The sequence below is a fragment of the Mandrillus leucophaeus genome, unplaced genomic scaffold (assembly GCF_000951045.1).
Source record: "Mandrillus leucophaeus isolate KB7577 unplaced genomic scaffold, Mleu.le_1.0 Scaffold256, whole genome shotgun sequence".
NCBI lineage: Eukaryota > Metazoa > Chordata > Mammalia > Primates > Cercopithecidae > Mandrillus > Mandrillus leucophaeus.
In genome coordinates this window covers 1,781,371-1,807,329 of record NW_012102654.1, presented here as the reverse complement: position 1 = coordinate 1,807,329, position 25,959 = coordinate 1,781,371, and the positions used below count along the sequence as shown (strand labels likewise).

At 44.3% G+C, this 25,959-nt stretch overlaps 1 protein-coding gene across 2 annotated transcripts in view; it reads right to left on the bottom strand.

Moving 5' to 3' along the window:
• The window catches only part of PTK2B (protein tyrosine kinase 2 beta), a 137,283-nt gene that overhangs the window by 43,965 nt on the left and 67,359 nt on the right, over positions 1-25,959 (bottom strand). For both annotated transcript variants that reach the window (XM_011983866.1, XM_011983867.1), the window contains exon 2: positions 20,929-21,169. In XM_011983866.1, coding sequence (XP_011839256.1) covers positions 20,929-21,132 — 204 coding nt within the window. In that variant the 5' untranslated portion in view covers positions 21,133-21,169. The remainder of the gene's footprint in view (positions 1-20,928; positions 21,170-25,959) is intronic.

The following is a 25,959-nucleotide window of genomic DNA, read 5'->3' as shown; positions in this document are numbered from 1 at the left end:
GCGCCCGGCCCTTGAGCCACCGCGCCTGGCCGATAATTTTTGTATTTTTAGTAGAGATGAGGTTTTATCATGTTGGTCAGGCTGGTCTCAAACTTCTGACCTCAAGTGATCTGCCCACCTCGGCCTCCCAAAGTGCTGGGATTCCAGGCATGAGCCACCACACCTGGACTTTGGTGCCATTTTAACTCAAGTTTCTCATGTAGTTCCACATATTGTTGGTGAATTGAACTCACTCCTGACAGAGCTGAGAGTCCTATGGGATATAAATTTAAAAACCTGAAGTACTGACCTATCTCTGTTGGATATGTCTGCAATGTGCATGCCACCAAGCCTACATCAGCCTAAAGACTGAATAATGCATAATAGGTTGCTGTCAGACCAAAAAGAGGAGGAACACTTGATTAGATTTTACATTTTCTTAACATGCCTCCCAAGACAGTTTCTAATTTGGTAAATCAACTATAATCAGTTCCTTAATTGGAATGAAAAGGAGGCATATTGTATTTCTCAGAAGGAAATAAATTTATTTCTCTCTCCACTAGGAAAATGTCATGCTAATATTTAGATAATCCTGGTTTGAAGGAATGCCCAGTTATTTGCTTGCCTGGGCACCCATGTGTCTCGGGCCAGCTGCCTCTTGCTAGCCCTTCTGGACTCCAGGGAGTTGTGAAACTAGAAGACCCTGAGCCTGAAAAATCCCTTCCCCTTTAGGAAAGAAAATGCCCGTCACAGAGGGTGATGACTGCTCTGTGAGATAGATGGGGAAACGGGGGCACAGAATGCACTTGTGAACAGTTGTAACTAACCAGTGCAGGAATCAGAATTGAGGCCCTGGAGGGGATGAAGACTGGGATCAGTGGCACTCCTACAGTGAGAGGGACATCTGGTTGGGGGAGGAGTGCCAGCCCGTGAAGTCAACCATTTTGTCATCCTCTCTACCCATTTCTCCTGTCCCTGACCTTCTGCCCTGCTCTGTCCACTGTCATCCTGAATAATGCATTACTAAGAGCCCCCACGTCACTCCCAAGTCCCTCCTGGAGCCCCCACCTCTGGTGCTTTTGAACTTATAGTCCTCTCCTGCTCCAGCTGAAACCTACTTGGCTAATATCTAATTTCCTCAGGGCTAGAACCCCTGTGCTGTTGATTATCAAAAATCTCAAACATATACAAAGTAAACAGAAGAGTATAATAAACCCCCATGTACGCATCACCCAGCCTCAACAATTACCAACCTTCTGCCTTCTTGCTTCATCGATATCACCACTCACTCCCCAACTGTGACTCAATTATTACTTGTTTACAGTTCTTATTTAAATGTAAAATTTATATATATTAAAATGCATAAATTGTAGCTATACAATTTTGACACATGAATACAACTGTGTAACCCACATACCAATTAAGGTATAGAACTTTCCAGATCCCCAGAAAACTCCCCCATATCCCTTCGCAGTCCACCCTCATGGCCCACTCCCTCCCACCTCTCCAGGCAACCTTACCCTAGCCCCACCACTTTCAATTGGTTTCGCCTGTTCTAGAACATCATATACATGAAATCATTTAGCATACAATTTTTTTGTGTCTTTTTTCAGTCAGCATAATGTCTGAGATCCATCATGTTGTTGCATATATCAGAAATTCTTTCCTATTTATTGATCGGTAATGTTCTGCTCTGTAAATGAATCACAATATGTTGATTCAGTCCTCTGCTTCTGGACACCTGGACTATTTCTAATTTTTGGCTATTGTGAATTAAACTACTATGAACATTAATGTACAAGTATTTTTGTGAATACACGTTGTCATTTCCTGTGGATAAATGCTGAGAAGAGGAATTACTGGATCAAAGATAGATGTATGTCTGACTTGATAAGCAGCTGTCAGGATTATTGCATTTTATATTTCTCCTGTGTCATGAGACTTCTGTTACACCACATCTTCACTAACATTTGGTGTTGTCAGTCTTTTTAATATTAGCCATCTCAGTGGGTGCGTGGTGTCTCATTGTGCTTTTAATTTGCATCTCTCTGATGACTAATGATACCGAACATATTTTCATGTGTTTATAGGCCATTCATATACCTTCCTTTGGAAAGTGGTTGTTTGAATCTTTTCCCCATTTTTTCTGTTGTGTTTTCATTTGTAGGAGAGTTGTAGGAGACTTTTATACATTCTAGATAGAAGTATTTTATATGATGTATTTTATGAATATTTTTTCCAGGTCTGTAGTGTGCTTATTCTGCATTGCCTAATCTATGTCTTCTGACAGCATCTAACTTGTCAAAATTTTCTTTCATGGTTAGTGCTTTCTGTATCCTAAGAAATCTTTGCCTGCCTCCAGGCCATGAAGATATTCTATGTTTTCTTTTATAAGCTTCATAGTTTTAATTTTTAGTTTTGTGATCTATCGTGAATTTTTGTATATGGTATTCATTTTCAAAAATATAGATCTATGGTTGTTCAGCATTGGTTGTTGACTTTCCTTTCCCAAATGAATTGCTTTTGTCAAAAATCATTTGGCCATCCAGGTTTATTTCTGAACTCTCATTTCTTTTCTATTGATCTTTGTCTATACTGTACCAATATCAACCACACTGTCTGCATTACTGTAGCTTTACATGAGATCTTGAAGTCAAGTAGGGTTAAGTCTTCTGCTGTTCCCCATCCCCTAGATTATTGGGCTAGGTCTTTGCATGTCCACATAAATGTTAGAATCAGCTGGCCACTTTCTTTTTAAAAAGTCTGCTGCATTATGAGTGGGACTGTGTTAAATTTATAGCTTAATGGGAGAGAATTGGCATTTCTTTTAATGTTCAAATTTTTATAGAGTTTGGGTCATGCTATGTTGACCAGGCTGGACTTGAACTCTTGCACCTCAAGTGATCCTCCCACCTTGGCTTCGCAAAGTGTTGGGATTATAGGCATGAGCCACTGCACCTGGCCAGAATTGGCATCTTAACAGCATTGATGCCCGTAATACATGAACATGGTATATCTCTCTATTTATTTAGGTCTTCTTTATTTTCTTTTAGTAATGTTTTATTGTTTTCAACACATATATATTGTGCAGGTCTTTTGTTAAATTCATTTCTAAGTAGTTTATAAATTTCAAATTTATAAATTTTAGAAATTTGCTTCTATAAATTATTTTTAAAAATTAATATTTTATTTTGGGGCTTACTGTTTCCATGATTTTCTGCTAATCTTCTTGCTGCTCTGCCAATCCCAAATTGTATCCTCTGACCCTTTAAGCTAGTAAGGCTGCAGATTTTTGCCCCTGGAGCCCTCTTCCAGACTGGAAAGCTCTCTCAGGCAAAAAGCAATAAACTTGCAGATCTCATTCATCACAGTTTAGCTCTCAAGAGTAGGTTTCCTTTTAGTTTGTGCTTGCTATGGGCACTCACCAATGCCTGCAGAGAGTTCACTTTTATATTTCGTCCAGATTTCCTCATTGTTACCTGGAGAAAGATGAGTTTAGCCAAGCTATCCCATCATTTTTGAAATCTTTGTGCTATTTTATTAACAAATCTGTGTTCTCTGCAAATGGGAGAGGGTTGGGGATCAGAGAGCTCCTTTTAAGTCATGGATAACTGAAATGCAGACTAGCAATAGCCAGGAGCACAAGCCCTGGTGCCAGGCTGCAGCAGTGCCCCATCTACCCACCACCATCACCCAGCTGGATATGCTTGGATACATATTAAAGTTCTCTGCATTTGGTTTTCTCATCTAGAATATGGACAAAATAATAGTACCAATTTGGAATGCTTTTGTGAGGATTAAATTAGATAAAACTCTATAGAACGGTGCTTGGCCCAAGGTAAATGCTCAAAAAACAAACAAACAAACAAACAAACAAAAAATAGCCCCCCAAACGACAAAATATTAGCCTTATTTTGACACAGCAATCTCCTACACAGGCTGGTGCTCTGTAAACCAGACTGGGAAAACAAAGCAAAATTCATCCTATTTTTCTCCCTCTCTACCTTTCTATCCTCTTTTTCCTTCCTTTGGAGGTGGTGGCAGGATTGGGGGTCAAAGGCCAAGAGAGATGATTGGAGTGATTAGGAGATTGTAAGCAAACAGGGGGAATAAGCAAAGAACCAAACAGGGGGAGTGAGCAAAGAAGTAAATGTATTGAGGATAATGGGAGACTCTTAAGGAGATGGGGAGCCTAGAGAGTCTAGCCAACCTATCTCATCACTTTTGAAATCTTTGGAGGTGAGGGATTGGAATTGGAAGTACTGGTGTGACTCATGGTTTTATAGATAGAAAGAGATACACACACACACACACACACAGAGAGAGAGAGAGAGAGAGAGAGAAAGAGAGAGAGAGAGAGAGACTGAACTTCATTTATAGAAAGGACTTAGAAGCAGTGACAGCCCATAGTGATTGCACACCCAGCACCAAGTTGCAGTTTTCAAATATCCTTCTCCTTTTAAAGAATCTAAAGCTCCTTGTAGAAATGGCTGATTCCAGGGCCAGGGGCAAAAGGACAAGATGAACCTGGAATGTTATTTTGTGTCATATGAAAACAAAGTGTTTAGAGAAAATTGGGGACTCATAACAACAAATCAGGATTAGCCTGAAGGAACTCACATGGGGCACATCTAGGATAACTTAAGTATTAAAATATATGATAGGAATGAGTTACATCCTGTCAAATAAAATAGAATCTAAGACAGATAAATAATTGGAGAAGAAGAAAATACTCTTCCATGTGTAGAATGCCAAGTACTAAATGTAGAAGAAGGATGGAAATAGAAAGTCACCATTTGGCCACAAACTTAGTGTTGGTTGATTCAGGCAGGATTCATCAATGGGTGATGAAGCTGGAGGGTGGAGGTTTGATGATGAATAGGACATTGACATGGTCTCAGTGCTTTCAGTCACAGAATGTACTAATCAAATGCACACACACACACAAAACCTGGCAGACACAAACAACCAGATCATCACGGTTTACATCCCGAGTGGTGGAACAGGTAAGCACAGTGGGCTTCCTGCCTCGATGCACCAAGAAGAGAGCAGCAAGGTTGCTTAGATCTTCCTGCCATGAGTCTGTGGCCTGATCTAGTCATGAGACCAGAGACCCAGGATGAGGAGCCTCCTCAGGGACCTATAGAACAAAAGGACTGTACTCTTTTGGATTGAGAAACTCTCCCAGATTGGAGGAGACTAAAGGGATATGACAGCTGAGTGCAATGTGCGCTCCTGGATCAGACAGGAAAAACAGACACTGCTGGGACAGTTGGTAAAATCTGGATGGCATCTATGGTGTGGATGGTAGTGTTATAGCAATGCTGACTTCCTGATTTAGATGCATGCAGCATATCTTCTGTAGGAGCATGTCCCTGTTTGGGGAGATAAACCCTGGAGCATTCTGGTGATGGGGCAGCACTGCTGCAAGTTGCTCTCAAACAGTTCAGAAAAAAGAATAACGATAATGGGCATATTTGTGTATGTGTATGCATGTATGTCTGCTTATGAAGAGATACAGCTGGTAATACAGAAAATGATAAATTTAAACCATTGAGGATTCTGGGAGAAAGCAATATGGGAGTCCTTAGCCCTGTTTTTTTCCAACTTCTTAAAAAGTTTGAAATAATTTCAAATTAAAAAGAGAGAAGAGACTCTGGTGAGGGAGATTCCCAGCCACAGGGGAAGTCAAGGCACCATATCAAGGGGTTGAATAAGACTTGTATCAGGCCAGACATGGCCTTGCAGCTTCTCTCCCACCCATAGTTTCTGAGAGGTGTCAGACTGAATCCAGCTAATGGTTCTAGTGATGAAATTCTCCAGGACACTGCTTGCACAATTTTTTTTTCAGATTTCCTTCTAAGAAGCAACCAATTTCTGTCGTAGACATGGTGGAGAAAAGTTTAAATCGAGGTCCTTGGGGTTGAAATTCATTAAGAGACTCTTTACCCAATGTATCTTCATAGGAAGACAGATTTCAGCTTCAGGTAAGGAAGATCTTGGGAGCTTTCTAAGCATGAAATGCACTATTTGGGAGGTGCCTGGTGCTGGGCAGATTCTTATCAGTGGTGCAGTCTTTCCTGGGTGGGGGGGGGGTAAACCTGAAGTTCTTGGGAGAGAGGGAGCTTTATCAGATGGCACTTGCACCTGCCACCAATGTCACCACTGCTGGTTACTGATGGTGTATCATAAAGAATCTGATGAGTCTTTGTCCTTGGTTCTGCAGAGGGGGTGTTTAAACCCTTGGAATTTCCTAAGAGTTAGGATGGCCTTTGTATTTCACTGTAGGTTCCTCAGACCACACCTGGATCTACACTAATGAGGTGATTCATGGTGCGTCCCTGCAAGCCTCAGGATGGGGACTGCAGTGCTGGAAAGACCAACTGGGTAATTAGAGAGTTGAAGCTTTGAGCCACATGGTTTAGCCTGACCTCCAGGGAGGGAAGGGGAGCTGGATATTGAGTTCAGTGATGTGGCCAATGATTCAATCAACCAACCAATCAATCAACCATGCCTGTATAATAAGGCCTAATAAATTCCCAGATACCAAAGCTCAGGTGAGCTTCCTGGTTGGTGATGAACATCTTGTTGGTTTGTCTGGAGGGCAAAGCCTTCTGAGGATATGAAACCTTCCTGGTGGGGGTCCCTCAGACCTGTCCTCTCTGTTTCTTCATTTGGCTGGCTCTAATTTATATGATAAAACTGTAAGGATAGCACTTTCCTGCATTCTGTGAGTTCTTTTAGGAAACCGTTGAAACTGCTGGGATAGTGGAAACCCCCAAATTTGTAGCCAGTTGATCAGAAGTGTGAATGGCCTGGGAATCCTGGAGCTTCCAACTGGGGTGTGAGGGGAGGGGGTCTTGTGGAGGATGCACCCTCAGCCTGTGAAGTCTGAGCTAACTCCAGAAGTGCATTGTGGCAGGACTGCATTGCAAAGTGTGCCAATCCTTTAGGCACACAGAGGCGAGGGGAAACAAGGAGTTTGACCATGAGTGACACAGAAAGAGCTCTAACTTTGGAGTCATACAAATGAGGGTGAGAACCCAACTTTGACATGTACTTCCAACAGGATGACAAGCTCCCTGAGCCACAGTCCCCTCCCTGCAGCCCTCCAGCCTCATCATGCCAAGCTGCAGAATGGCTTCTTCATTTAAACCATCAGCAACTGTCTATGACACACTCACTACGCAAAACAGAGCTAGGGGCTCTCGTGCACACACATAGACCCTTGCCCCAAGGAGCTTCTTACATTTTGTAGGTAGGAGGAAAGATATGGTGTAAATGCAGCGGGGGTGGCCAGATTGGGGTAACAGAAGGGTCAGTGCTGAGATTTGAAATGTTCTCACCTGCACTGGCTCTTGCACAAGCACTGCCTTCCTCAGCCTGAATCCTCTTCTCTATTATTCTAATATGTACACAGCTTCTCAGCAAACAGTGGGGGCAGCAAGATCAGCACTCTACCCAGAGCTCCTCAACTGCTACCACTGAGTCAATGCTTTCTCTATTAATAGATCACTTTAAAAAAATGACAGTATACAATGATTACTCACTAGATTGCCATATATGCCATGATTTTTAAAAACTGTCTTAATTTTATCAGTTGCTATTTAGGTAAGCCCAGGACTCTTTTTGCTACAGGAAGACCTTTGCTTCTTCCCACAGGAGGGCTTCCAGGCTCTCTGACTGCCCATGGCTCACAGACTGGTTATTAAGAGTCTTTGAATGCTTTCTGGCAAACATTAAAATGTCTATAGCTTTTCCTCCTGCTTGGCTAACACTGATTTAGTTGCTTTATCAAATAGTGTAAAGACTTCAAACTACCTTTGTCTCTCTCCCTATTCTCTGGCCTTTCTTCCTGTAGGTCAGAAACAAAGAAGCAATGGGACCGGATGGCTTGTCTCTGCACTCTGGATAATCTACTTCCAAAAAGGAAAAGATGGTTGAAGGAATTAATTACTCAACTCACTTTCCTTCTCTTTTATCAGTGCTCATCCATTTATAACTTTCTTCAGTGATCTCTATTGTCTCACTATTTTCTCAGGCTCACCTATTTCTAATAAAATACCTCGCCTTTTTGGCTTTTTTCTTAATAAGCTTCTTAAACATGTTTGATGTCAGTGGCTGGGTTTTTGGAAACAATATGACAGCTGGGTCCCTTACTGTCCTCCACCAGGATTGCTCTCACTCAAAGAGTGGCCCTTGCCTAAGGTCACACCCTTCCTGGGGGCCGTCCATATCCAGTGACTGGTCAACTCAAGGTCATAATACCTATGTCCTTTCATCCTGATTTGGGACAGCTCTTCTGGGCTCCAGGGCTCCATGTGGAATGGGCTGAGGCTTTTGCTCTGGCTGCATCCCAGCCCAACTTTTCCCTCTGTCCTGTCCTGCTTTCTTCCCGCCTACTAGCTATGTGCCTTGGGAGCTCCCATCAACATGCTTCCTTCATGCAAGCCTCCCACCCAGGTCTGCTTCCCAGGAACCCGACCTGGGACAGTGTCCTGCAAACTGCTTCCCAGGCTTAATTCAATTCACCCTCCTTACTCTTTCCAAAGTATTCTTTTTTGTTTGTTTGTTTGTTTGTTTGTTTTAGTAAGATGACTATACTTAACATTTTAATAAATAAACTACACTTAAGCTTTTGTTGAAAAATGTCTTAGGCCAGGAGTGGTGGCTCACACTTGTAATTCCAGCCCTTTGGGAGGCTGAGGCAGGAGGATCACCTGAGGTCAGGAGTTTGAGACTAGCCTGGCCAACATGGTGAAACCCTGCATCTACTAAAAATACAAAAATTAGCCTGGCATGGTGGTGCATGCCTATAATTTCAGCTACTTAGGAGGCTGAGGAAGGAGAACCACTTGAACCCGGGAGGTGGACGTTGCAGTGAGTCAAGATCGCACCACTGCACTTCAGCCTGGGCCACAAGAGCAAAACTCTGTATTAAAAATAAAAACAAGTCTTGCTTAAATTTTATTTAAGAAGGTGTCACTCTGAGGTTGAGGACAAAATCAATGCAGGTGATTCTGGTGGAAAGTCCCTCATTGGTTCCTCATTTTCTGTACAATCAGATAAGACCCAAATTAATGAACACGAGGCATAAACCTCCCTTTGGGGTTTTTTCCCCACACGTTCTTTCCAGTCCCATCCCCTCTGAACCCACAGTGTGCTCCGTGCCTGGTCTCCAAAGTTGCTCTCTTTCTTCCCCCAACACAGCATGCTCTTGCTTTCCTCTGTGCCGAACACATTCAATTCTTCCTGCCTGGGGGACCCCTGGCTTCCCTCTCCCCCTTGTCCTCTCCTCCTGATGAACTCCCAGTTATCCTTTCAGGCCCAGTGAGCACTATGATGGCCCCTGGGAAGCCTTCCCTGACTCCCCGTGATAAGGTTTTTGTTTCTTCCCATGGATTCCAAAAACTTCACACGCCTATCTAGTAAGATACCATTATGGGTTGAACTGTGGCTCCCCAAAAAAGATATGTTGAAGTCTTAACCTCTAGTGCCTTAGCACGGGACTTTATAGGGTCTTTACAGACTCATCAAGTTAAAATGAGGTCATTCGAGTGGGCTGTAATCTAAAATGACTGGTGTCCTTATAAAAAGGGGGAAGTGTGAATGCAGACAGAGACGTGCACACAGGGAGATGATGTAAGATTTGAGTGACGCAGCTGCAGGCCAAGGAGTGTCAAAGACCACTGACGAATCCCCAGCCAGGGAGGGGCAAGGACGGGTTCCCCTGTGGGCTTCAGAGGGAGCACGGTCCTGCTAACACCTTGATCTTGAATTTCTAGCCTCCAGAACTGTGAGACAATACCTTTCTGTGGTTTCACATCACTCTGTTTGTGGTGCTTTGTTGCAGCAGCCCTAGGAGACCAATACAGACATGGACCAATTAGAGCTAAAGCAACTCTCCATGTCTGACCTTGGGGTAGACAGACACAGACAGCTGTTTTACTTTTAACTGGTATATGGTTTTGAGAATTTTAATAAATTTTACTACCTATCTGGACAGTGATTCCCCAATGATATCTCCTGTGGGGGCCCAGGCTTTTGGTTTCCTAAAGGTTCACTGAAAAATCACTGAAATGAGGCAGATTGATTAAAAGGAGAAAAGCCATACAAATTTACTCAATATGCATACACAGGTCCCTTCAGAATGAAGACCCAAAAACAGAGGAGAAACTGTCCATTTTTATGCTTAGGTTTAGCAAACAATGGATAATCATGTAGAAATATGATCGGAGGAGAAGGGTCTGATCTAATGTTAACAGGCTGAGTGGGGAAACCCAGACAGGCCTGTCTGTCTAGATTCTTCTTGGCCTCTCTGAGCAGTGTTCCTTCCTGCTGGGTGCAGGGCAAGCCCTCTCTGGAATCAAGGTCTTATGACCTATAGTCAAACAATGTAGGTCAGATAATTTCTTTATGGCCTGTTTCTACACGGAATATTTTTAGGTTTTATGGCTGGCTTTCTGTTAGGGAAAAGAGGTTCTGGTTTCTGTGACCCACCTCGGGAAGACAATCCTAGTCAATCCTAGTTTCTATGGCGCCTCGGGGGAGAGTGGGGCTGAGAGACAGGGGGCAGGAGAAAGTAACAGAAAAACTTTTGCTGCTGAGGCCTTCATTTGGGGGTATTGTTTTCTGAGCCCCAACAGTTCTCTCTCCTCAAAGAGATTATAGTAAAGATTTAAATGGATTTCCAGCTATTTTTAGATGACAGACTAATATATGTTGGAATGTGATGCTATACTGAGACTGGCTTCAAGGTCAGAACAACTGGCTGCCTTTATGTGGGTTACAGACACATAAGAGCCTAGCACAATGGTAGGTGCAGAGCAGGTGCTCAAAAGACGGTAGCTAGCACTGTGATGGGCAAAGAGGGAAGGATGAACACGGCTCAAGGGTCAAGTCAACCTGAGGAGATGATTAACCCAAGAAGTCTAGAATTAAGACATGAAGATGGGAGCCGGAAATGGAGTCTGGGGTCCTTGGGCCACAGGCACCTCCCCTGACTGGGTGGGAACTGACGCCTGGGAAGACCCACCTCCTGGGAGCAACTGTACAGTAGTGGCTCTAAAGGCTTCCAAAGGCTGAGCCCTGTAGAGAGGTACAGGCAGTTGAAGGAAGCAATCCCTGAAGAAAGGGATCTGAGGCCCTTTGTGAGCTGGAACCAGCACCAGCAACCGGTAGGTAAAGTGCAATCAAGGAGCCTCATAGGATGATCAGGTCATGACCACGCCTGATCCGGCCATGCCAGTGACCCGGGGTGAACAATGCAAAGAAAAACAACTTCCTTCTGCTTGGAGCAAGAGAATCATGAAGGATTTTATGTTCCCAGGGCAAGAGCTAGATAGCAGGCTCTTCCCTTGCACCTTCTGCTATGTGTGAAGACGGGAAGTAGAGCTCTGAGAAGGTAGAAAAAAGGCTGAAAAGGTAACAAATGGCCTTTTCTTTAATCAACTTGAGCAGAATATAAGTGTCTCTGAAAAATAAAAATGTTCTGTTAAAAATGAGACCATTCGGTCAAAAATTCTGATTTACCCATAAACTGTAGAAAGGGCTCTTGATGCCACGCTGAGATTGAGGAGGGATGAAAAACAATAAAGATCAGTTGGGAGAATACCAGGTGGCTTTCGTAGATTTTTCCCCCTCAAAGCCCCCTACTAAAATATCATTTAAAGCAGTTACTATACAGTTCTTTCGGGTGACCTGCAGTGTTTGCCTCAGAGCAGGAGGGGCAGGTGTCACTCCAACATGACAGGTAAAGTTTTATTTTTCGCGTGGGGTCTGGGTTCAGAGCATTCATTGTACCGTAATGCTTCCTAATTCACATCAGTGAATTTCAGCAGGGTCCCACTGGCACTTGGGGCAGGAGGATTCTTTGTTGTATGGGACCGTTCACCCACGGCAAGAGCCCACCCACCAAATCCCAAGCCCCAGCCCCAATCATTGTGAGAATCATGACAATGTGCCAACTATAAAGGGCCCTACACGTTTCCCAATGCTGACTTCCAGGAGGTGTGGAATGGTTCCCGGGGAGAAGTGCTGACTCATATTCAGTGAGCCTCTATTTTCTTCTGCACATACCCCCTAATGACATAATAAAAGCTTTTAAAGGGACAAAGGGTCCACTCATTGCTATATATCTGGGTACACTGGTCTGTGTGTGCCTGAATGGGGGTACCAGCAACAGATATTATGATCTGAACTGATGGTCATAATGGGTCGAATGATGGCCCCCAAAAGATATGTCCAGGTCCTAACCCCAGAATCTGTGAATGTGATCTCATCTGGAAAAAAAATGGGGGGCATTTGCAAAGCCTAGAGCCACCAAAAGCCTGGAGCCACCAAAAGCAGGGAGAGGCAGGGAGAGATCCTCCCCTAGAGGCTTCAGGAGAACTGAGTCCCTGCTGACACCTTGATTTGGGGACTTCTGGCCTCCAGAACTGTGAGAGAATCATTTCTATTGTAAGCCACCAGGTTTGTGATAATTTGCAAAGGCAGCCATAGAAAACCGATACACTGGTTATATACATTCTGAGTTCGCAACACATGTAAGGGATCATTCTAAAAAAAGTGATTGAAGAACAAAATAATACAAGTGAGCATAACTTAACACCCTGAAAGCATTCATTTGGAGATGATAAAAGTCTCTAACAAGGACATTCAGCAATGCAACTACCAGATTAAAAATAGAAACGAAAGCCCAGGCACCTGACTACCAATTTGTGGATGCAATGAATGTGAGCGTGGAGATCCACAGAGGCCCAGAACCTGCGTGTCTGCCTTGTGCTGGCCTCTGTAGGTGTCTGTGTGGGGGTGGGCCGGACTGCAGAGCACACACAGGAAACAGGGAGGGGGTGCAGAAGCAGGAGGTCCTTGTGAATATACCTTTTTAAATATCGTGGCACTGGGTTGTGGTTTCCTGGTTGAACCCTTTCCTTTTTTTCAGGGACTGTTTTCATGCATGGGAGACTAGCCTTGTGTGCTTCCATTTATTCTCTCTAGGGTAGTCTTTGTTTCAAAAATGGCAACTTAGCAGGACAAGTAACCTCCTCCTCCCTACCTCTTGCACTGAGACCTTGGGCCCTACTCTAGCAGCATCTGAAGGAGGGTGACAGATATTGTTCCAGATACAGAGAACCTGAGCCAATGGACTGTGGGCCAGAGACTGCTCTTCCAGGCACAGGGAACTGCCGGCCTGTGTCCCGGTCATCTTGAGCTGCTCTAACAAATCACCCTGACTGGGTGCCTTAAACAACAAGCATTTATGTCTAAATAGCTCTGGAGCTGGGAGTCTAAGATCAAGGTACAGCAGATTTGGTTCCTGGTGCAAGCTTCCTCATTTACAGAGGAAAGCCTTCTCCTTGTGTCCTCACATGGCTGAGAGACAGACAGACAGACAGACAGAGAGAGAGAGAGAGAAAGAGGAACCTAGCCTCTTCCTCTCTTTTAAGGACACTAATCCCATTATAGGGCCCCCACTCTCATGACCTCACCTAAGCCCAATTACCTTCCAATACCCCGACCTTCAAATACCATTACATTGGGGGTTAGGGCATCGACATATGGATTTGGGGATGAGGGGACATAAACATCCAGTCCATAACACCCTGTGCACCCTGTGTCTGGTTGAGTAACAATAGATTAAACTCAAAACTAACTGGGATAAGTGTGTGATGGGTGTAGGGAGCAAAGGGCAAAGTCAATGGGTTCTGACATCTGCAGTCTGCCTCTGGGGATTTCTGGAAAGGAATGTATGATCACTGAATGCACGCGGGTGGTGGTGAGGACAGGCACGTGTAGACCAGGCTGCATTTGGAACTGGACAGCTCTCCTCATGCACCAGACAAGCAACGCCCAAGGACACCCCTGCAACCTGGAGTCCCTGCTGCGGGCGGGAGGGATGCATCCAGACTGGGTGGGAAGGGCACAGGACAGCTGCAGCCTCTGCCCTTCCTGGGGATGTGAATGTGAATTCTGAGTGGGGTGATACTTCAGGACAAAACAAGGATGAATCTTGAACCCAGGTTTCCAGCTTGGTAGAAACTGGCTGAGGGAGAAGGTTTTGGATGTAGGACCCCATCGGCACCTCTGAGCAACACCATACCCCAGATGAATATCTCTTCTTCTGCTTAATGCCTTCCTGGGTGAGAAAACATGGTCTCGTGACAGGAAGAGATGAGCACATGAAGAGAGTGGATCAACTAGAGGAAGCTGGAGGGAGAAAACACCACGAGCCAGCAGGTCAGTGTGCCAGGCAGGGAGAGGAGAGAGCAGAGCCATGTCATTATCATGTCATTATCACCCATATCATGATACATTTGAGACTGGCAGGGGCACTGCAGATAGTCATCCCTGGACAATGTAAGGAAACTGGGGCTGAGACAAATCAGGACATATGACTTGAGAAGAAGAGAGAGCAGAGGGAAAGGAAGGAGAGACAGAGAGAGAGAGAGGAAGAAGAGACGTAGGAGGAAGAGGAGACAGAGAAGGAGAAGGAAAAAGAGGATGAGGACAAGAAGAAGAAAAGGAAGAAAGAACGAAGGGAGAAAGAAGAAAAAAGAAAGAGAGAAGAAAGAAGAACAAAGAAGAAAGAAGAAAAAGAGAAGGAGGAGGAGCAGCAGCAGCAGCAGCAGTGACAGCCAAAGAGAGCCGCCCTGTGTGGGCACGTCTGGGTGCTGCTCTGCCAGTTCTTTTCAGAGTGTCATCTTACCCCTTTTCCCAGACAAGCAAATTAGCACGTTAGAGAAAAATATAATGATATGAGCCTCTGTTTGCTCCAGAAATTCAGAGTTCCTAAACAAACACAATTTCCTATAAATATCAAACAAAAAGGAAATAGAAAATCCAGAAGAGCAAAATCAATTTGTCATTGTTCTCTGCAACACCTGCCTAATTTCTTTTAGGTCCTAGGCACAGGGGCCAGCGCTTATTCACAAAACCTTTTATAACATGGAGAAATCACCATGAAGCTACTACATCTGCAGGAAAAAAAAAAAAAAAAAGTAGAGAATAAAGACCAAAGCATGAAATCAGCAAATATGCATGGAGTAACTATGTTTTGGAAATGTGTTGCCATGTGGATTGTGTCAGGGCGATTTGCGACTGCTTCCATTTGATCAGACACTGCTATGTGGGGGTGTCAGGATCTCAGGAGCGTTCTTGGGGAAGGACATGTGCTTGGCAAATTTGAAAGGGCTGGCAGCATTCTGAGTACTGGGAAAATGAGGAGAGGAAGATACAAGGTTGGAAGTAGAAAAATCCATCAAAGGATAAAGCCAAGCTAGGAAAGGAGACCGCAAAAAGAAGTCAGGAAGCAGAGAGAAGGGCTGCTCCAGGAGAGTCCCAGACAAGGAAGTTGGGCTTGGACTCCCACCTGGACACTGTATCCCCAAACAGGCACTGCACAGCAAAGCTATTCCTCTGCATATAAATCCAGTCCCACTCTCACAACCTATGAGTGACATAAGATTGTGCTTTTTAAAGATAACTTGGGATACATAATGGAAAATACACTGGAGAAAGGCAAGAATGGATGTGGGGAGATGTTATGTGGCTATTACAGTGAATCAAATGAGAGATGACAGTAGCTTAAATTAAGGTTGTAGCCATGGAGATGATGATGGTGACCTGTTCTCACAAGACCTATGGTTTCCTGTAGGACCATGTGCTTCAGATTGAGAAGGTTCATTCATTAGTGTGAGTCCATGTCAGTCTCACTCTTGGCCAGGAAGCCCTATGAAAGCAGGGAGAGCAATTTGTTTTGGGATATGCTAATATCCTAGGCCATACCAGCATAGTGCCAGGCACATGGGAGGATCTAACAAACATTTGTGGAGTGGACGATGGAGTAATTCAGAACCCTTTCCTGAATGATCTCATTCATAGCCATGCTTCAACCACCAGATGGTTGGATTGACCTCACTCAAATGTCTATGACCAACCTGGTTCCCTCCTCCAGAATTACGTATCCAAGGATCTACTTAGCATTTCCATGTGAAGATGTTAATGTGTCTCAATTGTACTCCACAGGGCCAAAACTGGGCATGTGAACTCCTCACTCTCCAGTGGATTTCTCCTCCAGTGTTTTTCATCTTAGGGAACGGGACCCTGGCCACCCAGACCAGGGCTGCCATTCTTCACACCTCCCTCTTCCTCATTTGTGAATCTCCTGTCATCACAAAAGCCTTTCATCTCCTCAATTCTGTGGATTATAATCACTTCTCTCCATTGATCACAGTGGTTAAGAGTGCAGGCTGTGGAAGTGCATCGTTTAGGTTTAAAAATAGGCTTCACCCCTTACTGTCAATTTGCTTAAATCCTCTGTGCTTAGTTTCCTTATATATGAAGTGGAAATAATAATAGTTTGGTCTTTATTGGGTTCTTTTGAGAAGTCAATATGATGGTGCATATTATTGCTTTCCAAAGTGCTAGCTGCCATCAGCACTACTGCCATCATCATCACTAACATCACCACTACTGTTACCGTCATCATCATCATCATCGTCACCACCATCACCATCACTATCTCCATGGCTATAATCTTAACTTAAGCTACTGTCATCTCTCATTTGATTCACTGTAATAGCCACGTAATATTTCCCCACATCCATTCCTGCCTTCCTCCAATGCATTTTCCATTATGTAACCCAAGTGGTCTTTAAAAAGCACAATTTCATGTCACCCATAGGTTTAAATTATATCAGTGGCTTCCCACAAGAGATGGAATAAAAACCAAAATGGTTAACATGGTTTAAATAGCCAAACTTAAGCAATCCTTAGTCTCAAACCCGCTATGTGCCTTCCCACTTCAGGACCTTTACACATGCTGTTCCCTCTGCAGTGAACACTGTTCCTTTAGCCTTCCCTTCTTTCTTTTCCTTCTTGGTCAAAACCTCTCTTAAATGTTACTTATACTCACTGTCTCCACTATAATTCATTGCACAATGTGTTCTGCCTCCATCTCTCCACTAAAATTGCCCAAACAAAGATGATTCCTGGCACCTGCTGCTAAAGCCATGCACTTATTTCTAACCTTATCTGCTGTCCTTTCTGAGCATCTGACACTACCAGTCACTATTTCCTTAAAGCCCCCTCTGCCTCGGGCTCCTCAGATTCTGTCCTCCTGGTTCTCTTGCTCCTTCTTTGACTGATTCTTGTTTTTCCTTCATTTGCTGCTCTTTATCAGCCTTTTAGAAGTTGATTTCCCCAGGTTTCCCACCTGGATCTCTTTATTTTTTGAGATGGAGTCTCACATTGTCGCCTGGGCTGGAGTGCAGTGGCACAATCTTGGTTCACTGCAACCTCCGCCTCCCAGGTTCAAGTGATTGTCTTGCCTCGGCCTCCTGAGTAGCTGGGATTACAGGTGCGTGCCACCACACCCAGCTAATTTTTTGTATTTTTAGTAGAGATGGGGTTTCACTATGTTGGCCAGGCTGGTCTTGAATGCCTGACCTCATGCTGGATCTGTTTTTCTTCTGTTACACTCATTCCTTGTGGGTGATCCTACCCATTTGCGTGACATCAATTGCATAATGACACCCAAATTTGTCTCTAGATTCTTTCTCCCTCCTGAGCTCCAGACCCACGTTCCTCCATGGGGGTGTTTCATAAACACTTTAAACACAACACATGTAAAGTTGAAATCTCAGAACGCCCTCCCTTTCTCTGTTTGGATTTCAATGAATGGTACCAACACCCATTCAGTCGCCCAAGCAAAAACTTGAGTCATCCTTCTCTCCTTCCTTTCTTTCCCTCCCTATATCTAGTTAATCATCAAATTCTATTGACTCTGCCTCCTTGGATATACTCAATTATGTTGGTTTATCTCTATTCCCAATGCCATTCCCTTAGTCCAAGTCCTCATCATTTTGCTTTTGCAGTATGACCACAGCCTCCTAACCCATCTCCCATTCACTAGTCCTTTTTTTAATTTTTTTATTTTTTTTATTTTTTTTTATTATTATTATTTTTTAAATCTAGTCCTCTTTTCTCTGCTGTCAGAGTTTAGGGGGAAAAGTTCCCTAAATGATTGTCCAGAGAGCTAGTGGTTTAAAAGAAGGGTTTTTTTTTTAGGCAAATAAGAAATTGTTTATTTAAGAAAATATCACCTCTGTGGCCGTTCTTAGTGATTTATCAGGCATATTAGCCTATTTAAGGTTCTGAGAAGTCTTACTGCAAAAGAATCTGTTCAGAATTGTTTAACCAAACATTTCCCAATCTTTTTGACCACACATTCACTTCCTGAGGGCACACTTCTTAACATCTTGCAGAACACCATGTTGCTGTTTTAAAACACAAATCTGATCATATTATTTCTTTATTTGAACATAAGATAAATACCTGGATAGACACCAAAAGAAGACAATTTGTACTTTCTTCTCTGGGCAATTAGAGGCCTTTGGAGATTCCTCAGCTGGGTAATAACCTAATACCCACACAATCAATAGCCTCCAGTTATGGACACTGCTATGTGCTTTGTGCTTCTCCTCCATCATCTCCAGTCTTTACAGCGTGATCCCTGGGTGAAGAGACTGAAGCCTAGATCAGTTAATCATTAGGTCCCAGGCCACACAACCAGTAAGGATGGAGCAGGACTTGGCTAGAAGTCTAGGTACGGCTTTAAAGCCTCAGCTGTTTGCAATAAGCAGGTGACATTTTGCCTGCAGGAGACACTGGAAGCAGGCAAAATCAGAAGGCTTGGATATATTCCTAGAAGTCAGTCACTTCTGTTCTCCACCTCTGTTCCCCACCAACCCCAGATAACGCCTCAAGCCATTCTTCATTTTTTTTTTTTTTTTTTTTTGTTGAGACGGAGTCTCGCTCTGTCGCCCAGGCTGGAGTGCAGTGGCCGGATCTCAGCTCACTGCAAGCTCCGCCTCCCGGGTTGACGCCATTCTCCTGCCTCAGTCTCCCGAGTAGCTGGGACTACAGGTGCCCGCCACCTCACCCAGCTAGTTTTTTTGTATTTTTTAGTAGAGACGGGGTTTCACCGTGTTAGCCAGGATGGTCTCGATCTCCTGACATCGTGATCCGCCCGTCTCGGCCTCCCAAAGTGCTGGGATTACAGGCTTGAGCCACCACGCCCGGCCCAAGCCATTCTTCTTAAGCCTGGGTCTCATTGCTTTCTCCATAGGCCCGTTGTGTACTTTCATCCGTTAAACACTCAGCAGGGTATATCATACAATTCCAGGAACATCTTGCCCCTGCTTAAAAATATGTGTTCTTCCCTAATGCCTGTCCATTTCCAGATTTCTCTGCCTGATATTCTAGGCCCTTCATTCTCTGCTGTCAACTTTCCTTTTTGATCTTGACTTTAGATACTTTTCTAAATATAATCCATACTCCAGTCAAACTGAACTACTTACTGTTCAGAGGCCTCCCTGCCTTTTGACATGCTGTTCTGTCCTCTTGGAAAGTCTCTTCCTGTCCCCAGTGTCACTGCTTTAAATCCTACCTCTTTTTCAGGACCTTTTCACTGCTGACTCCATGGAACCTGTCCTAATCTGAACTAACCAGCTGCTCTCTGTTTTTCAGCACAAAATAACAATGAGGTGCTCCTCCCTAAACTTGGAAATCAGGTTAACTTCTGAAAATTAAACTAGTAAAATTCACAGTGGATGGCATCAGCTCTTTGCAAAAATGATATACCCAAAGGAAGACTCACGAAGTGGATAAAGAGATGGGAAAACATCCTCCTGGAGGAAGATGACCAGGGCTTACTCTCAGGACACAATTGTGCCTCTATATCAGAAACCATAAGATGAGCAAACAAGGCCCTAATCGAATCAGTTACAGGAAACAGAGAGAGCCAATCAAATCATAATCAATGGTGATAACTGGCCATGACAGTGATGTAATCAATTACACTGTGCTCTGGTGTGTGGAAGCACAGCGTGTGCTATAGCAGATGGAAGGCAGCCAGGATGATGTGGCCAGGGCACAGCAGCACTAACCAAAGGAAACATTCATGGAGTTTAGGGACACTGGCTTTCAGGACATGGGAAGGGTTGGCTATGAGCTGGAGATGGCTCATCCCATGTCTTCAGACCTGATTAGCTTTCCCAAAAGTTCCTGCTTCCATTATTCAAATTACTCACTAAGCAACCTTCCCAGAACCAATCTGGCTTTCCCTCCCATCATCAGAAAGGGGTGTGCTGGGCAGCGGAAAGGTATGTCTTCAGTGTATCTACTCATGGGAATGCTGGGAAGATTTAATGGAATAATGTGTATAGAGGGATTGGCCCAGGCTCCACATAGCAATTGTTCAATAAATGTAGGTGACTGAAATTAGTTCAGCACGTTGGAACTCTGCTTATGATGACAATCTCATATACATTTGGTTAAGGTGAATTGGCATCCTGGTGTCCAGGTGCCCTGATGAAGGTGGATACCTGGACCTGCAAAACAGATGTTGTGATTCTGAGTAGCAGTGAGCAAAAGGATGTGTTGCCAGGTAGGGCTTGTTAACCCTCCACCTGGCCCAAAGCACCTCTACTTCATTATCATCCTCTAAATGCCCCACCAGCGCCTTCCTCTACATGCACAGCACACAAGTCTTATACCAGTTTTGTTCTATTTTTAATGCAATCACTTGTGTATCTCTAATTCCTATTTCATCAGAGTGTAAACTGTTTGAGGATAGGAGATTTTAAGTCCCTTGCAGAGCTTCAAGTATCATAAATATTTAATAAGTTGAAATGAATTGAATCAGAGGCCAAACAAATGATCTGGGGTTCAAGCAAAGTCTACAACATGTGTTTCCCAGGCTCCTAGAGAAGTAGTATGCGCACATCTGGAGAGAAGGCCTGGTGATGCAGGCTGAGCACATGTCTCTGATGCCACCTCACCTGTTCCACCCAGGGAGAGCTGCAAGGCTGCAGGAGAGCTGCTCAGCTGCCCAGGAAGAAGACAGAGGGACAGACAGATGGACAGAGCAGATGCCTTCACACTTACCCGGATCTCCGTCTGGACAGTGCATTTGACCAGTTTGAAGTTCTTCCCAGGATTGAAGCTGTTGCTATAGAAGCAGACCTTCAGGATACGCACGTCTTCCTTTTCCACATCTACTGGTACCACCACCATGGGCTCTGCGGGGCCTTCAGGCCGGCGTAATGTGCCCCACTTTACTCGGCTCAGGGGCTCGGACACCCCAGACATCCTCTCAGACAGCAGCTAAGACCAGCACATCGCAGTCCTGCAGAGACAGCAGAGGGTCAGCCCTGAAAGAGCCCCACACAGGCCCACACAGCTCATGCCCCAGGGACAGCACCCACCAAGCTCCAAGACAGACACAAATGCTATATATTATCCCATTCCCAAAAGCTCCCCTGCAAGGCACTTGGCTCTCTTGACTGGGAAAGCTGCAGGTATGAAATCCAGACTTGGGGCTCCCAGGGGTATGAGCTCTGTCTCCTGGAAGCCCCTCTCTCCGACCCATTCCTCCCTCCACCCTGGCACCCAGGCAAGGGGCCCACCCTTAGCAAAGGCAGCTGTGAGAGGAGGCGGTCACAGCTTGGTTCCAAGGCACAGCTGAACAGAAAAAGCAAAGAGCGAGACAGTAGAAAATAGCAGGAGAGGAACAGGGATAAGAGGGAAAATCTGAGAAGAAACAGAACTGGAGAACAAATGGCCCCAACGGAACAGGAATGGAGAAGGCAGGAAAGGGCCCAGGTGGAGGGCCAGGCTGTCAACTGATGCTGTCTGTCCCCATCCTCAGCTGCCAGCAAAAACTTTCAGGGTGGGAAGGCCTCCGTCCGACAGGAGCTCATCACATAGACATCACTCATCACACGCAGGAGGATTCAAGAGGAACAGTGCTCTGCCCAGCAGCCCCACAGGGAAGAGCATTCTGCACGTGGGAGGGAGCTGAGCTGGGACCCTAGAAAACCCAGCCCAGTTCTGCTGACAGCCTGGGTTGACACAGATGTAGATGATAAGAATCCTAGGAATCTGCAGTTCACCTTGAATCTCAGCAACATTGGTCCCGGCCTCTGGATCCAACACGACTCAGTAGAGTAGGGTTTATCTCCCACTGATCTAAAGCAGGGAATGCCCAAAGGAAGAAGTGGATGGGTTCTAGATGGATGGCATCAGCCTTGGCTCCACATCATCACTTGGGATGCTTTCAGAACCCTAAACCAAGCCCTATCCTCAGAGACTGCTGTCAAACTGGTCTGGGCTGAGCATTGACATACTCATTCCCTAGGATTTTTCTAACGTTTGGCCTGGGTTGGAAACCACTGTTCTACAATGAGCTTAGCTCTTATCCTGAAACCCCTTCTTAAAGAAAAATATCTCCTTTCTAAGAAGAGACTGTGATTTTAGAGGGAGGGAAATTCCTTGACCAGGAGTTGGGGGTAAAATGATGGAGTTGGCAATGTTACAACACCAATGTGGAGTCATATATTTGAAAAGTGGAATCATAGCCTATGTTTATTTATTCACACTGTGCTGGACAATAGAAAAGAAAGATTTAGATGGCCATTAGCTTCGAAAAGCCATTCCTTTTTTAAAAAGTGAATGTGTATTATGAAGATGCAAAAGAGAGGCAAGGATGAGAGAAGGAGCTGGGCATGTCCTTCAGGTCAGGGGCAGGCAGACAACATGCAGCACCAAGCTCAGAGTCCACAAGGGCAGCAAAACATGGCATGAGACCTATGGAGAGAAGAATATGCAATCTGCTTTAAGATATATATATATTCTTATCTAAAAGATATGTATGTTCTAGAAGTAACTGTCTATTCTAGAGGTATCCATACCATTTTCCAACAAACATCTGCTGGACGTGTCCTGCATGCCAATACTCTGTTATGTAGTGAAGATGTATCCCAGATCCCCTGACCTTCAACAAGGAATCCAGGGGGAAGTCGTTTGAGAGGTAACCCCAGGAAACATCAGAGAAATGACAGGGAGGGGAAAACAGCTAAAAAGAGTGATCAAGTGAGTTATCACTTGGACAACCACAGTTTAATCCTGCTGGGAACTCTAGGAGCCAGGACAGAATGTACCCCACCCAGAGAGGGAGGGATCTGGGGTATTTATACACGACCCTTACAGTCATTGTTCCAGCACATCCAGTCAGTTCTGCACAAGGGAGAGCTGAGAAAGTCCTCAGGCACAGAGGTGCAGAGCTGGTGGCAGGCGGGTAGAAGAGAGGATTGTACTGAAATGGCAGGGCGCAGGGGACACAGGAGGGAACAGTGGCAGCCCTGTTACAGGGTATGAAGATGAGATAAGCAGGTCTTTCCCTAAAGAGCACACACTCTAGTCAGAGAGACAACAGGCAAATACACTCACATAGCACAATATGGCATATCTAATAATGTTTCAGGCAATGGTGGACCGCATATACGATGGTGGTCCCCGAAGAGTGGAACGGAGCTGAAAAATTCCTCTCACCTAGTGACATCATAACTGTGGTAAGGTCACAGAGCAATGCATGACTCATGTGTTTGTGGTGACGCTGGCATAAACAAACCCACCACACTGCCAGGAATAGAGAAGTCTGGCACACACAATTATGGGTGGTACATAATACTTGATAATGATAATAAAGATTATGTGACTGGTTTATGTACTTACTCTACTATACTTTTTATCATTATTTTAGAGTCTACTCCTTCTACTTATAAGAAAAAGTTAACTGTAAAACAGCCTCAGCCAGGTCCTTCAGGAGGTATCCAGAAGAAGACATTACTCTCACAGGCAATGACAGCTCCATGCCTGTTACTGCCCCTGAAGAGCTTCCAGTGAGATGAGATGCAGAGGTGGAAGATAGTGATATTGATGGTCCTGATCTTGTGTAGGATTATGTTAATGTGTGCACTTGTGTCTTCATTTTTAACAAAAAAGTTTAAAAAGTAAAAAAATAAAAAATTTAAAACTTTAGAAATGGAAAGCTTATAGAATAAAGATATAAAGAAAGAAAATATTTCTGTACAGTTGTACAATGCACATGTGTTTTAAGCTAAGTATTTTTACAAAAGAGCCAACAAGCTTTAAAAAAAGTTTATAAAGTAAAAACATTACAGTAAGCTAAGGTTATTCTATTACTGAAGAAATACAATTTAAAAAAATAAATTTAGTGTAGCCTAAGTACACCATGTTTATAAAGTCTATGGTAGTGTATAGCAATGTCCTGGGCCTTCACATTCACTCACACTCACTCGCAGATTCCAAGAGCAACTTTCAATCCTGCAAGCTCCATTCATTGTAAGTACCTTAGACAGGTGAACCATTTTTTATCTTTTATACTGTATTTTTACTGTACCTTTTCTATGTTTAGATACATAAATACCTACCATTGTGTTACAATTGCCTACAGCATTCAATACAGTAACTTGCTGCACAGGGTTGTAGGAGCCATGCACTATACCATATAGTCTAGGCCGTACCATCTAGGTTTGTGTAAGTAAACCAGAGAAATGATGATAGGGAAGGGAAAACAGTCAAAAAGAGTGATCAAGTAAGTGATCACTTGGTTAACTGCCATTTAACCCTGCTGGGAACTCTAGGAGCCAGGACAGAATGTACCCCACCCAGAGAGTGAGGGATCTGGGGTATTTATACCCTCCATTGTGTTACAGTTACCTGCAGTATTCGGTACAGTAATCTGCTGTACAGGTCTGTAGGAGCAATAGGTGATACTATATAGTCCAGGTGTGTAGTAGGCTGTAGCATCTAGGTTTCTGTAAGTACTCTGATGTTCACACAACTGCCTAATGATGCATTTCTGAGAATGTATCCTCATCCTTAAGTGACAGGTGACTGCACATGCAGCTATGGAGGCACCACACATGCAGCAGGTCCCAGCTTCAGGATCTACTGTATCTAGTGAGCCTATGGCCCTGAGGACCCTGGACATCTTTGGTGATCATGATGTGTCCACACAGGTTCATGGACTGTGACAAATGCTCCACTCTGGGGGGGTGTGGGATGTTGATAGTAGGGGAAGCGGTGCCTGTGTCAGGGCAGGGTGCATGTGGGAACTCTCTGCACTTTCGACTCAATTTTTCTGTAAACCAAAAACTTCTCTAAAAAGAAAGTCTATTAAGAAAAAAATGTAGCAATGAGAAACCACAGCCTGATAGTTGTCCTCCTATCCCCTAGCCTGGCTGGGCAGGGTCTAGCCCACTCAGGAGCCAACTCCCATATTAGTCCCAACCAAAGAGAAAGATTCACACTGTACATCAGACCCAGTGCAGCCCACCCAGACACCATTATCAGCGTGCTTGGAGGACCCTGGTGTCTTATCTTCATCAGACTCCCTTGGCCCCTGGTTCAAGAGCCACCAACTGCAGTCACCAACATAGCTCAAGGAGAAATATTTCAGCAAAGTCATTTCTGTCACCCAGAATCTACCTCTACCTTCAGCCTGATGCAAGTTCCTCAGTTCTCCCTTTAGCCCTTTGCAGCAGAAACTTCTGATGTGGATGCTCATTCCAAAAGTAATTGCAATTTAAAAACCTATAAAGAAACACAAGTGCTTTGTGCAACAATCCTGGGAGGTGGGCAGAAGTGAAGATGATCATTTTACAGATGGTAACACACTCAAAAAGGTCTAAGCCAATTTGGTCAAGGATTCATGCCTGCTAAGTAGCAAACTTAGATCCCACAACAGGTTTGAATCCCAATTTCTCCCACTTCCTCAGCTGCCCTGGAGGAAGGTGGAATCCCCTAAAGGCGGCACAAACTCCATGAAAGATAAAGGTGACAATTAGCATCGAATATCCCTGGTCAGTGAAGAATCCTGAACCCCTCCTGGCTTAGAGATAATCACCCTTCTTGTGCCAGGACTTTGTCTTGAGAGGTCCTGGATGGACTCAACACTAGAACATAGGTTTGATCAAAAGCCTCAGGCCCAGGTAGGTGGTGCCCATGTCTCTATTGACACATGGCAACTTCCTCAAGTGCACACAAAACTCTGATCTGTAGACACAGATCTGTAATGAACACTCAAAACTATTTGAAGCAAAGTAAATGAAT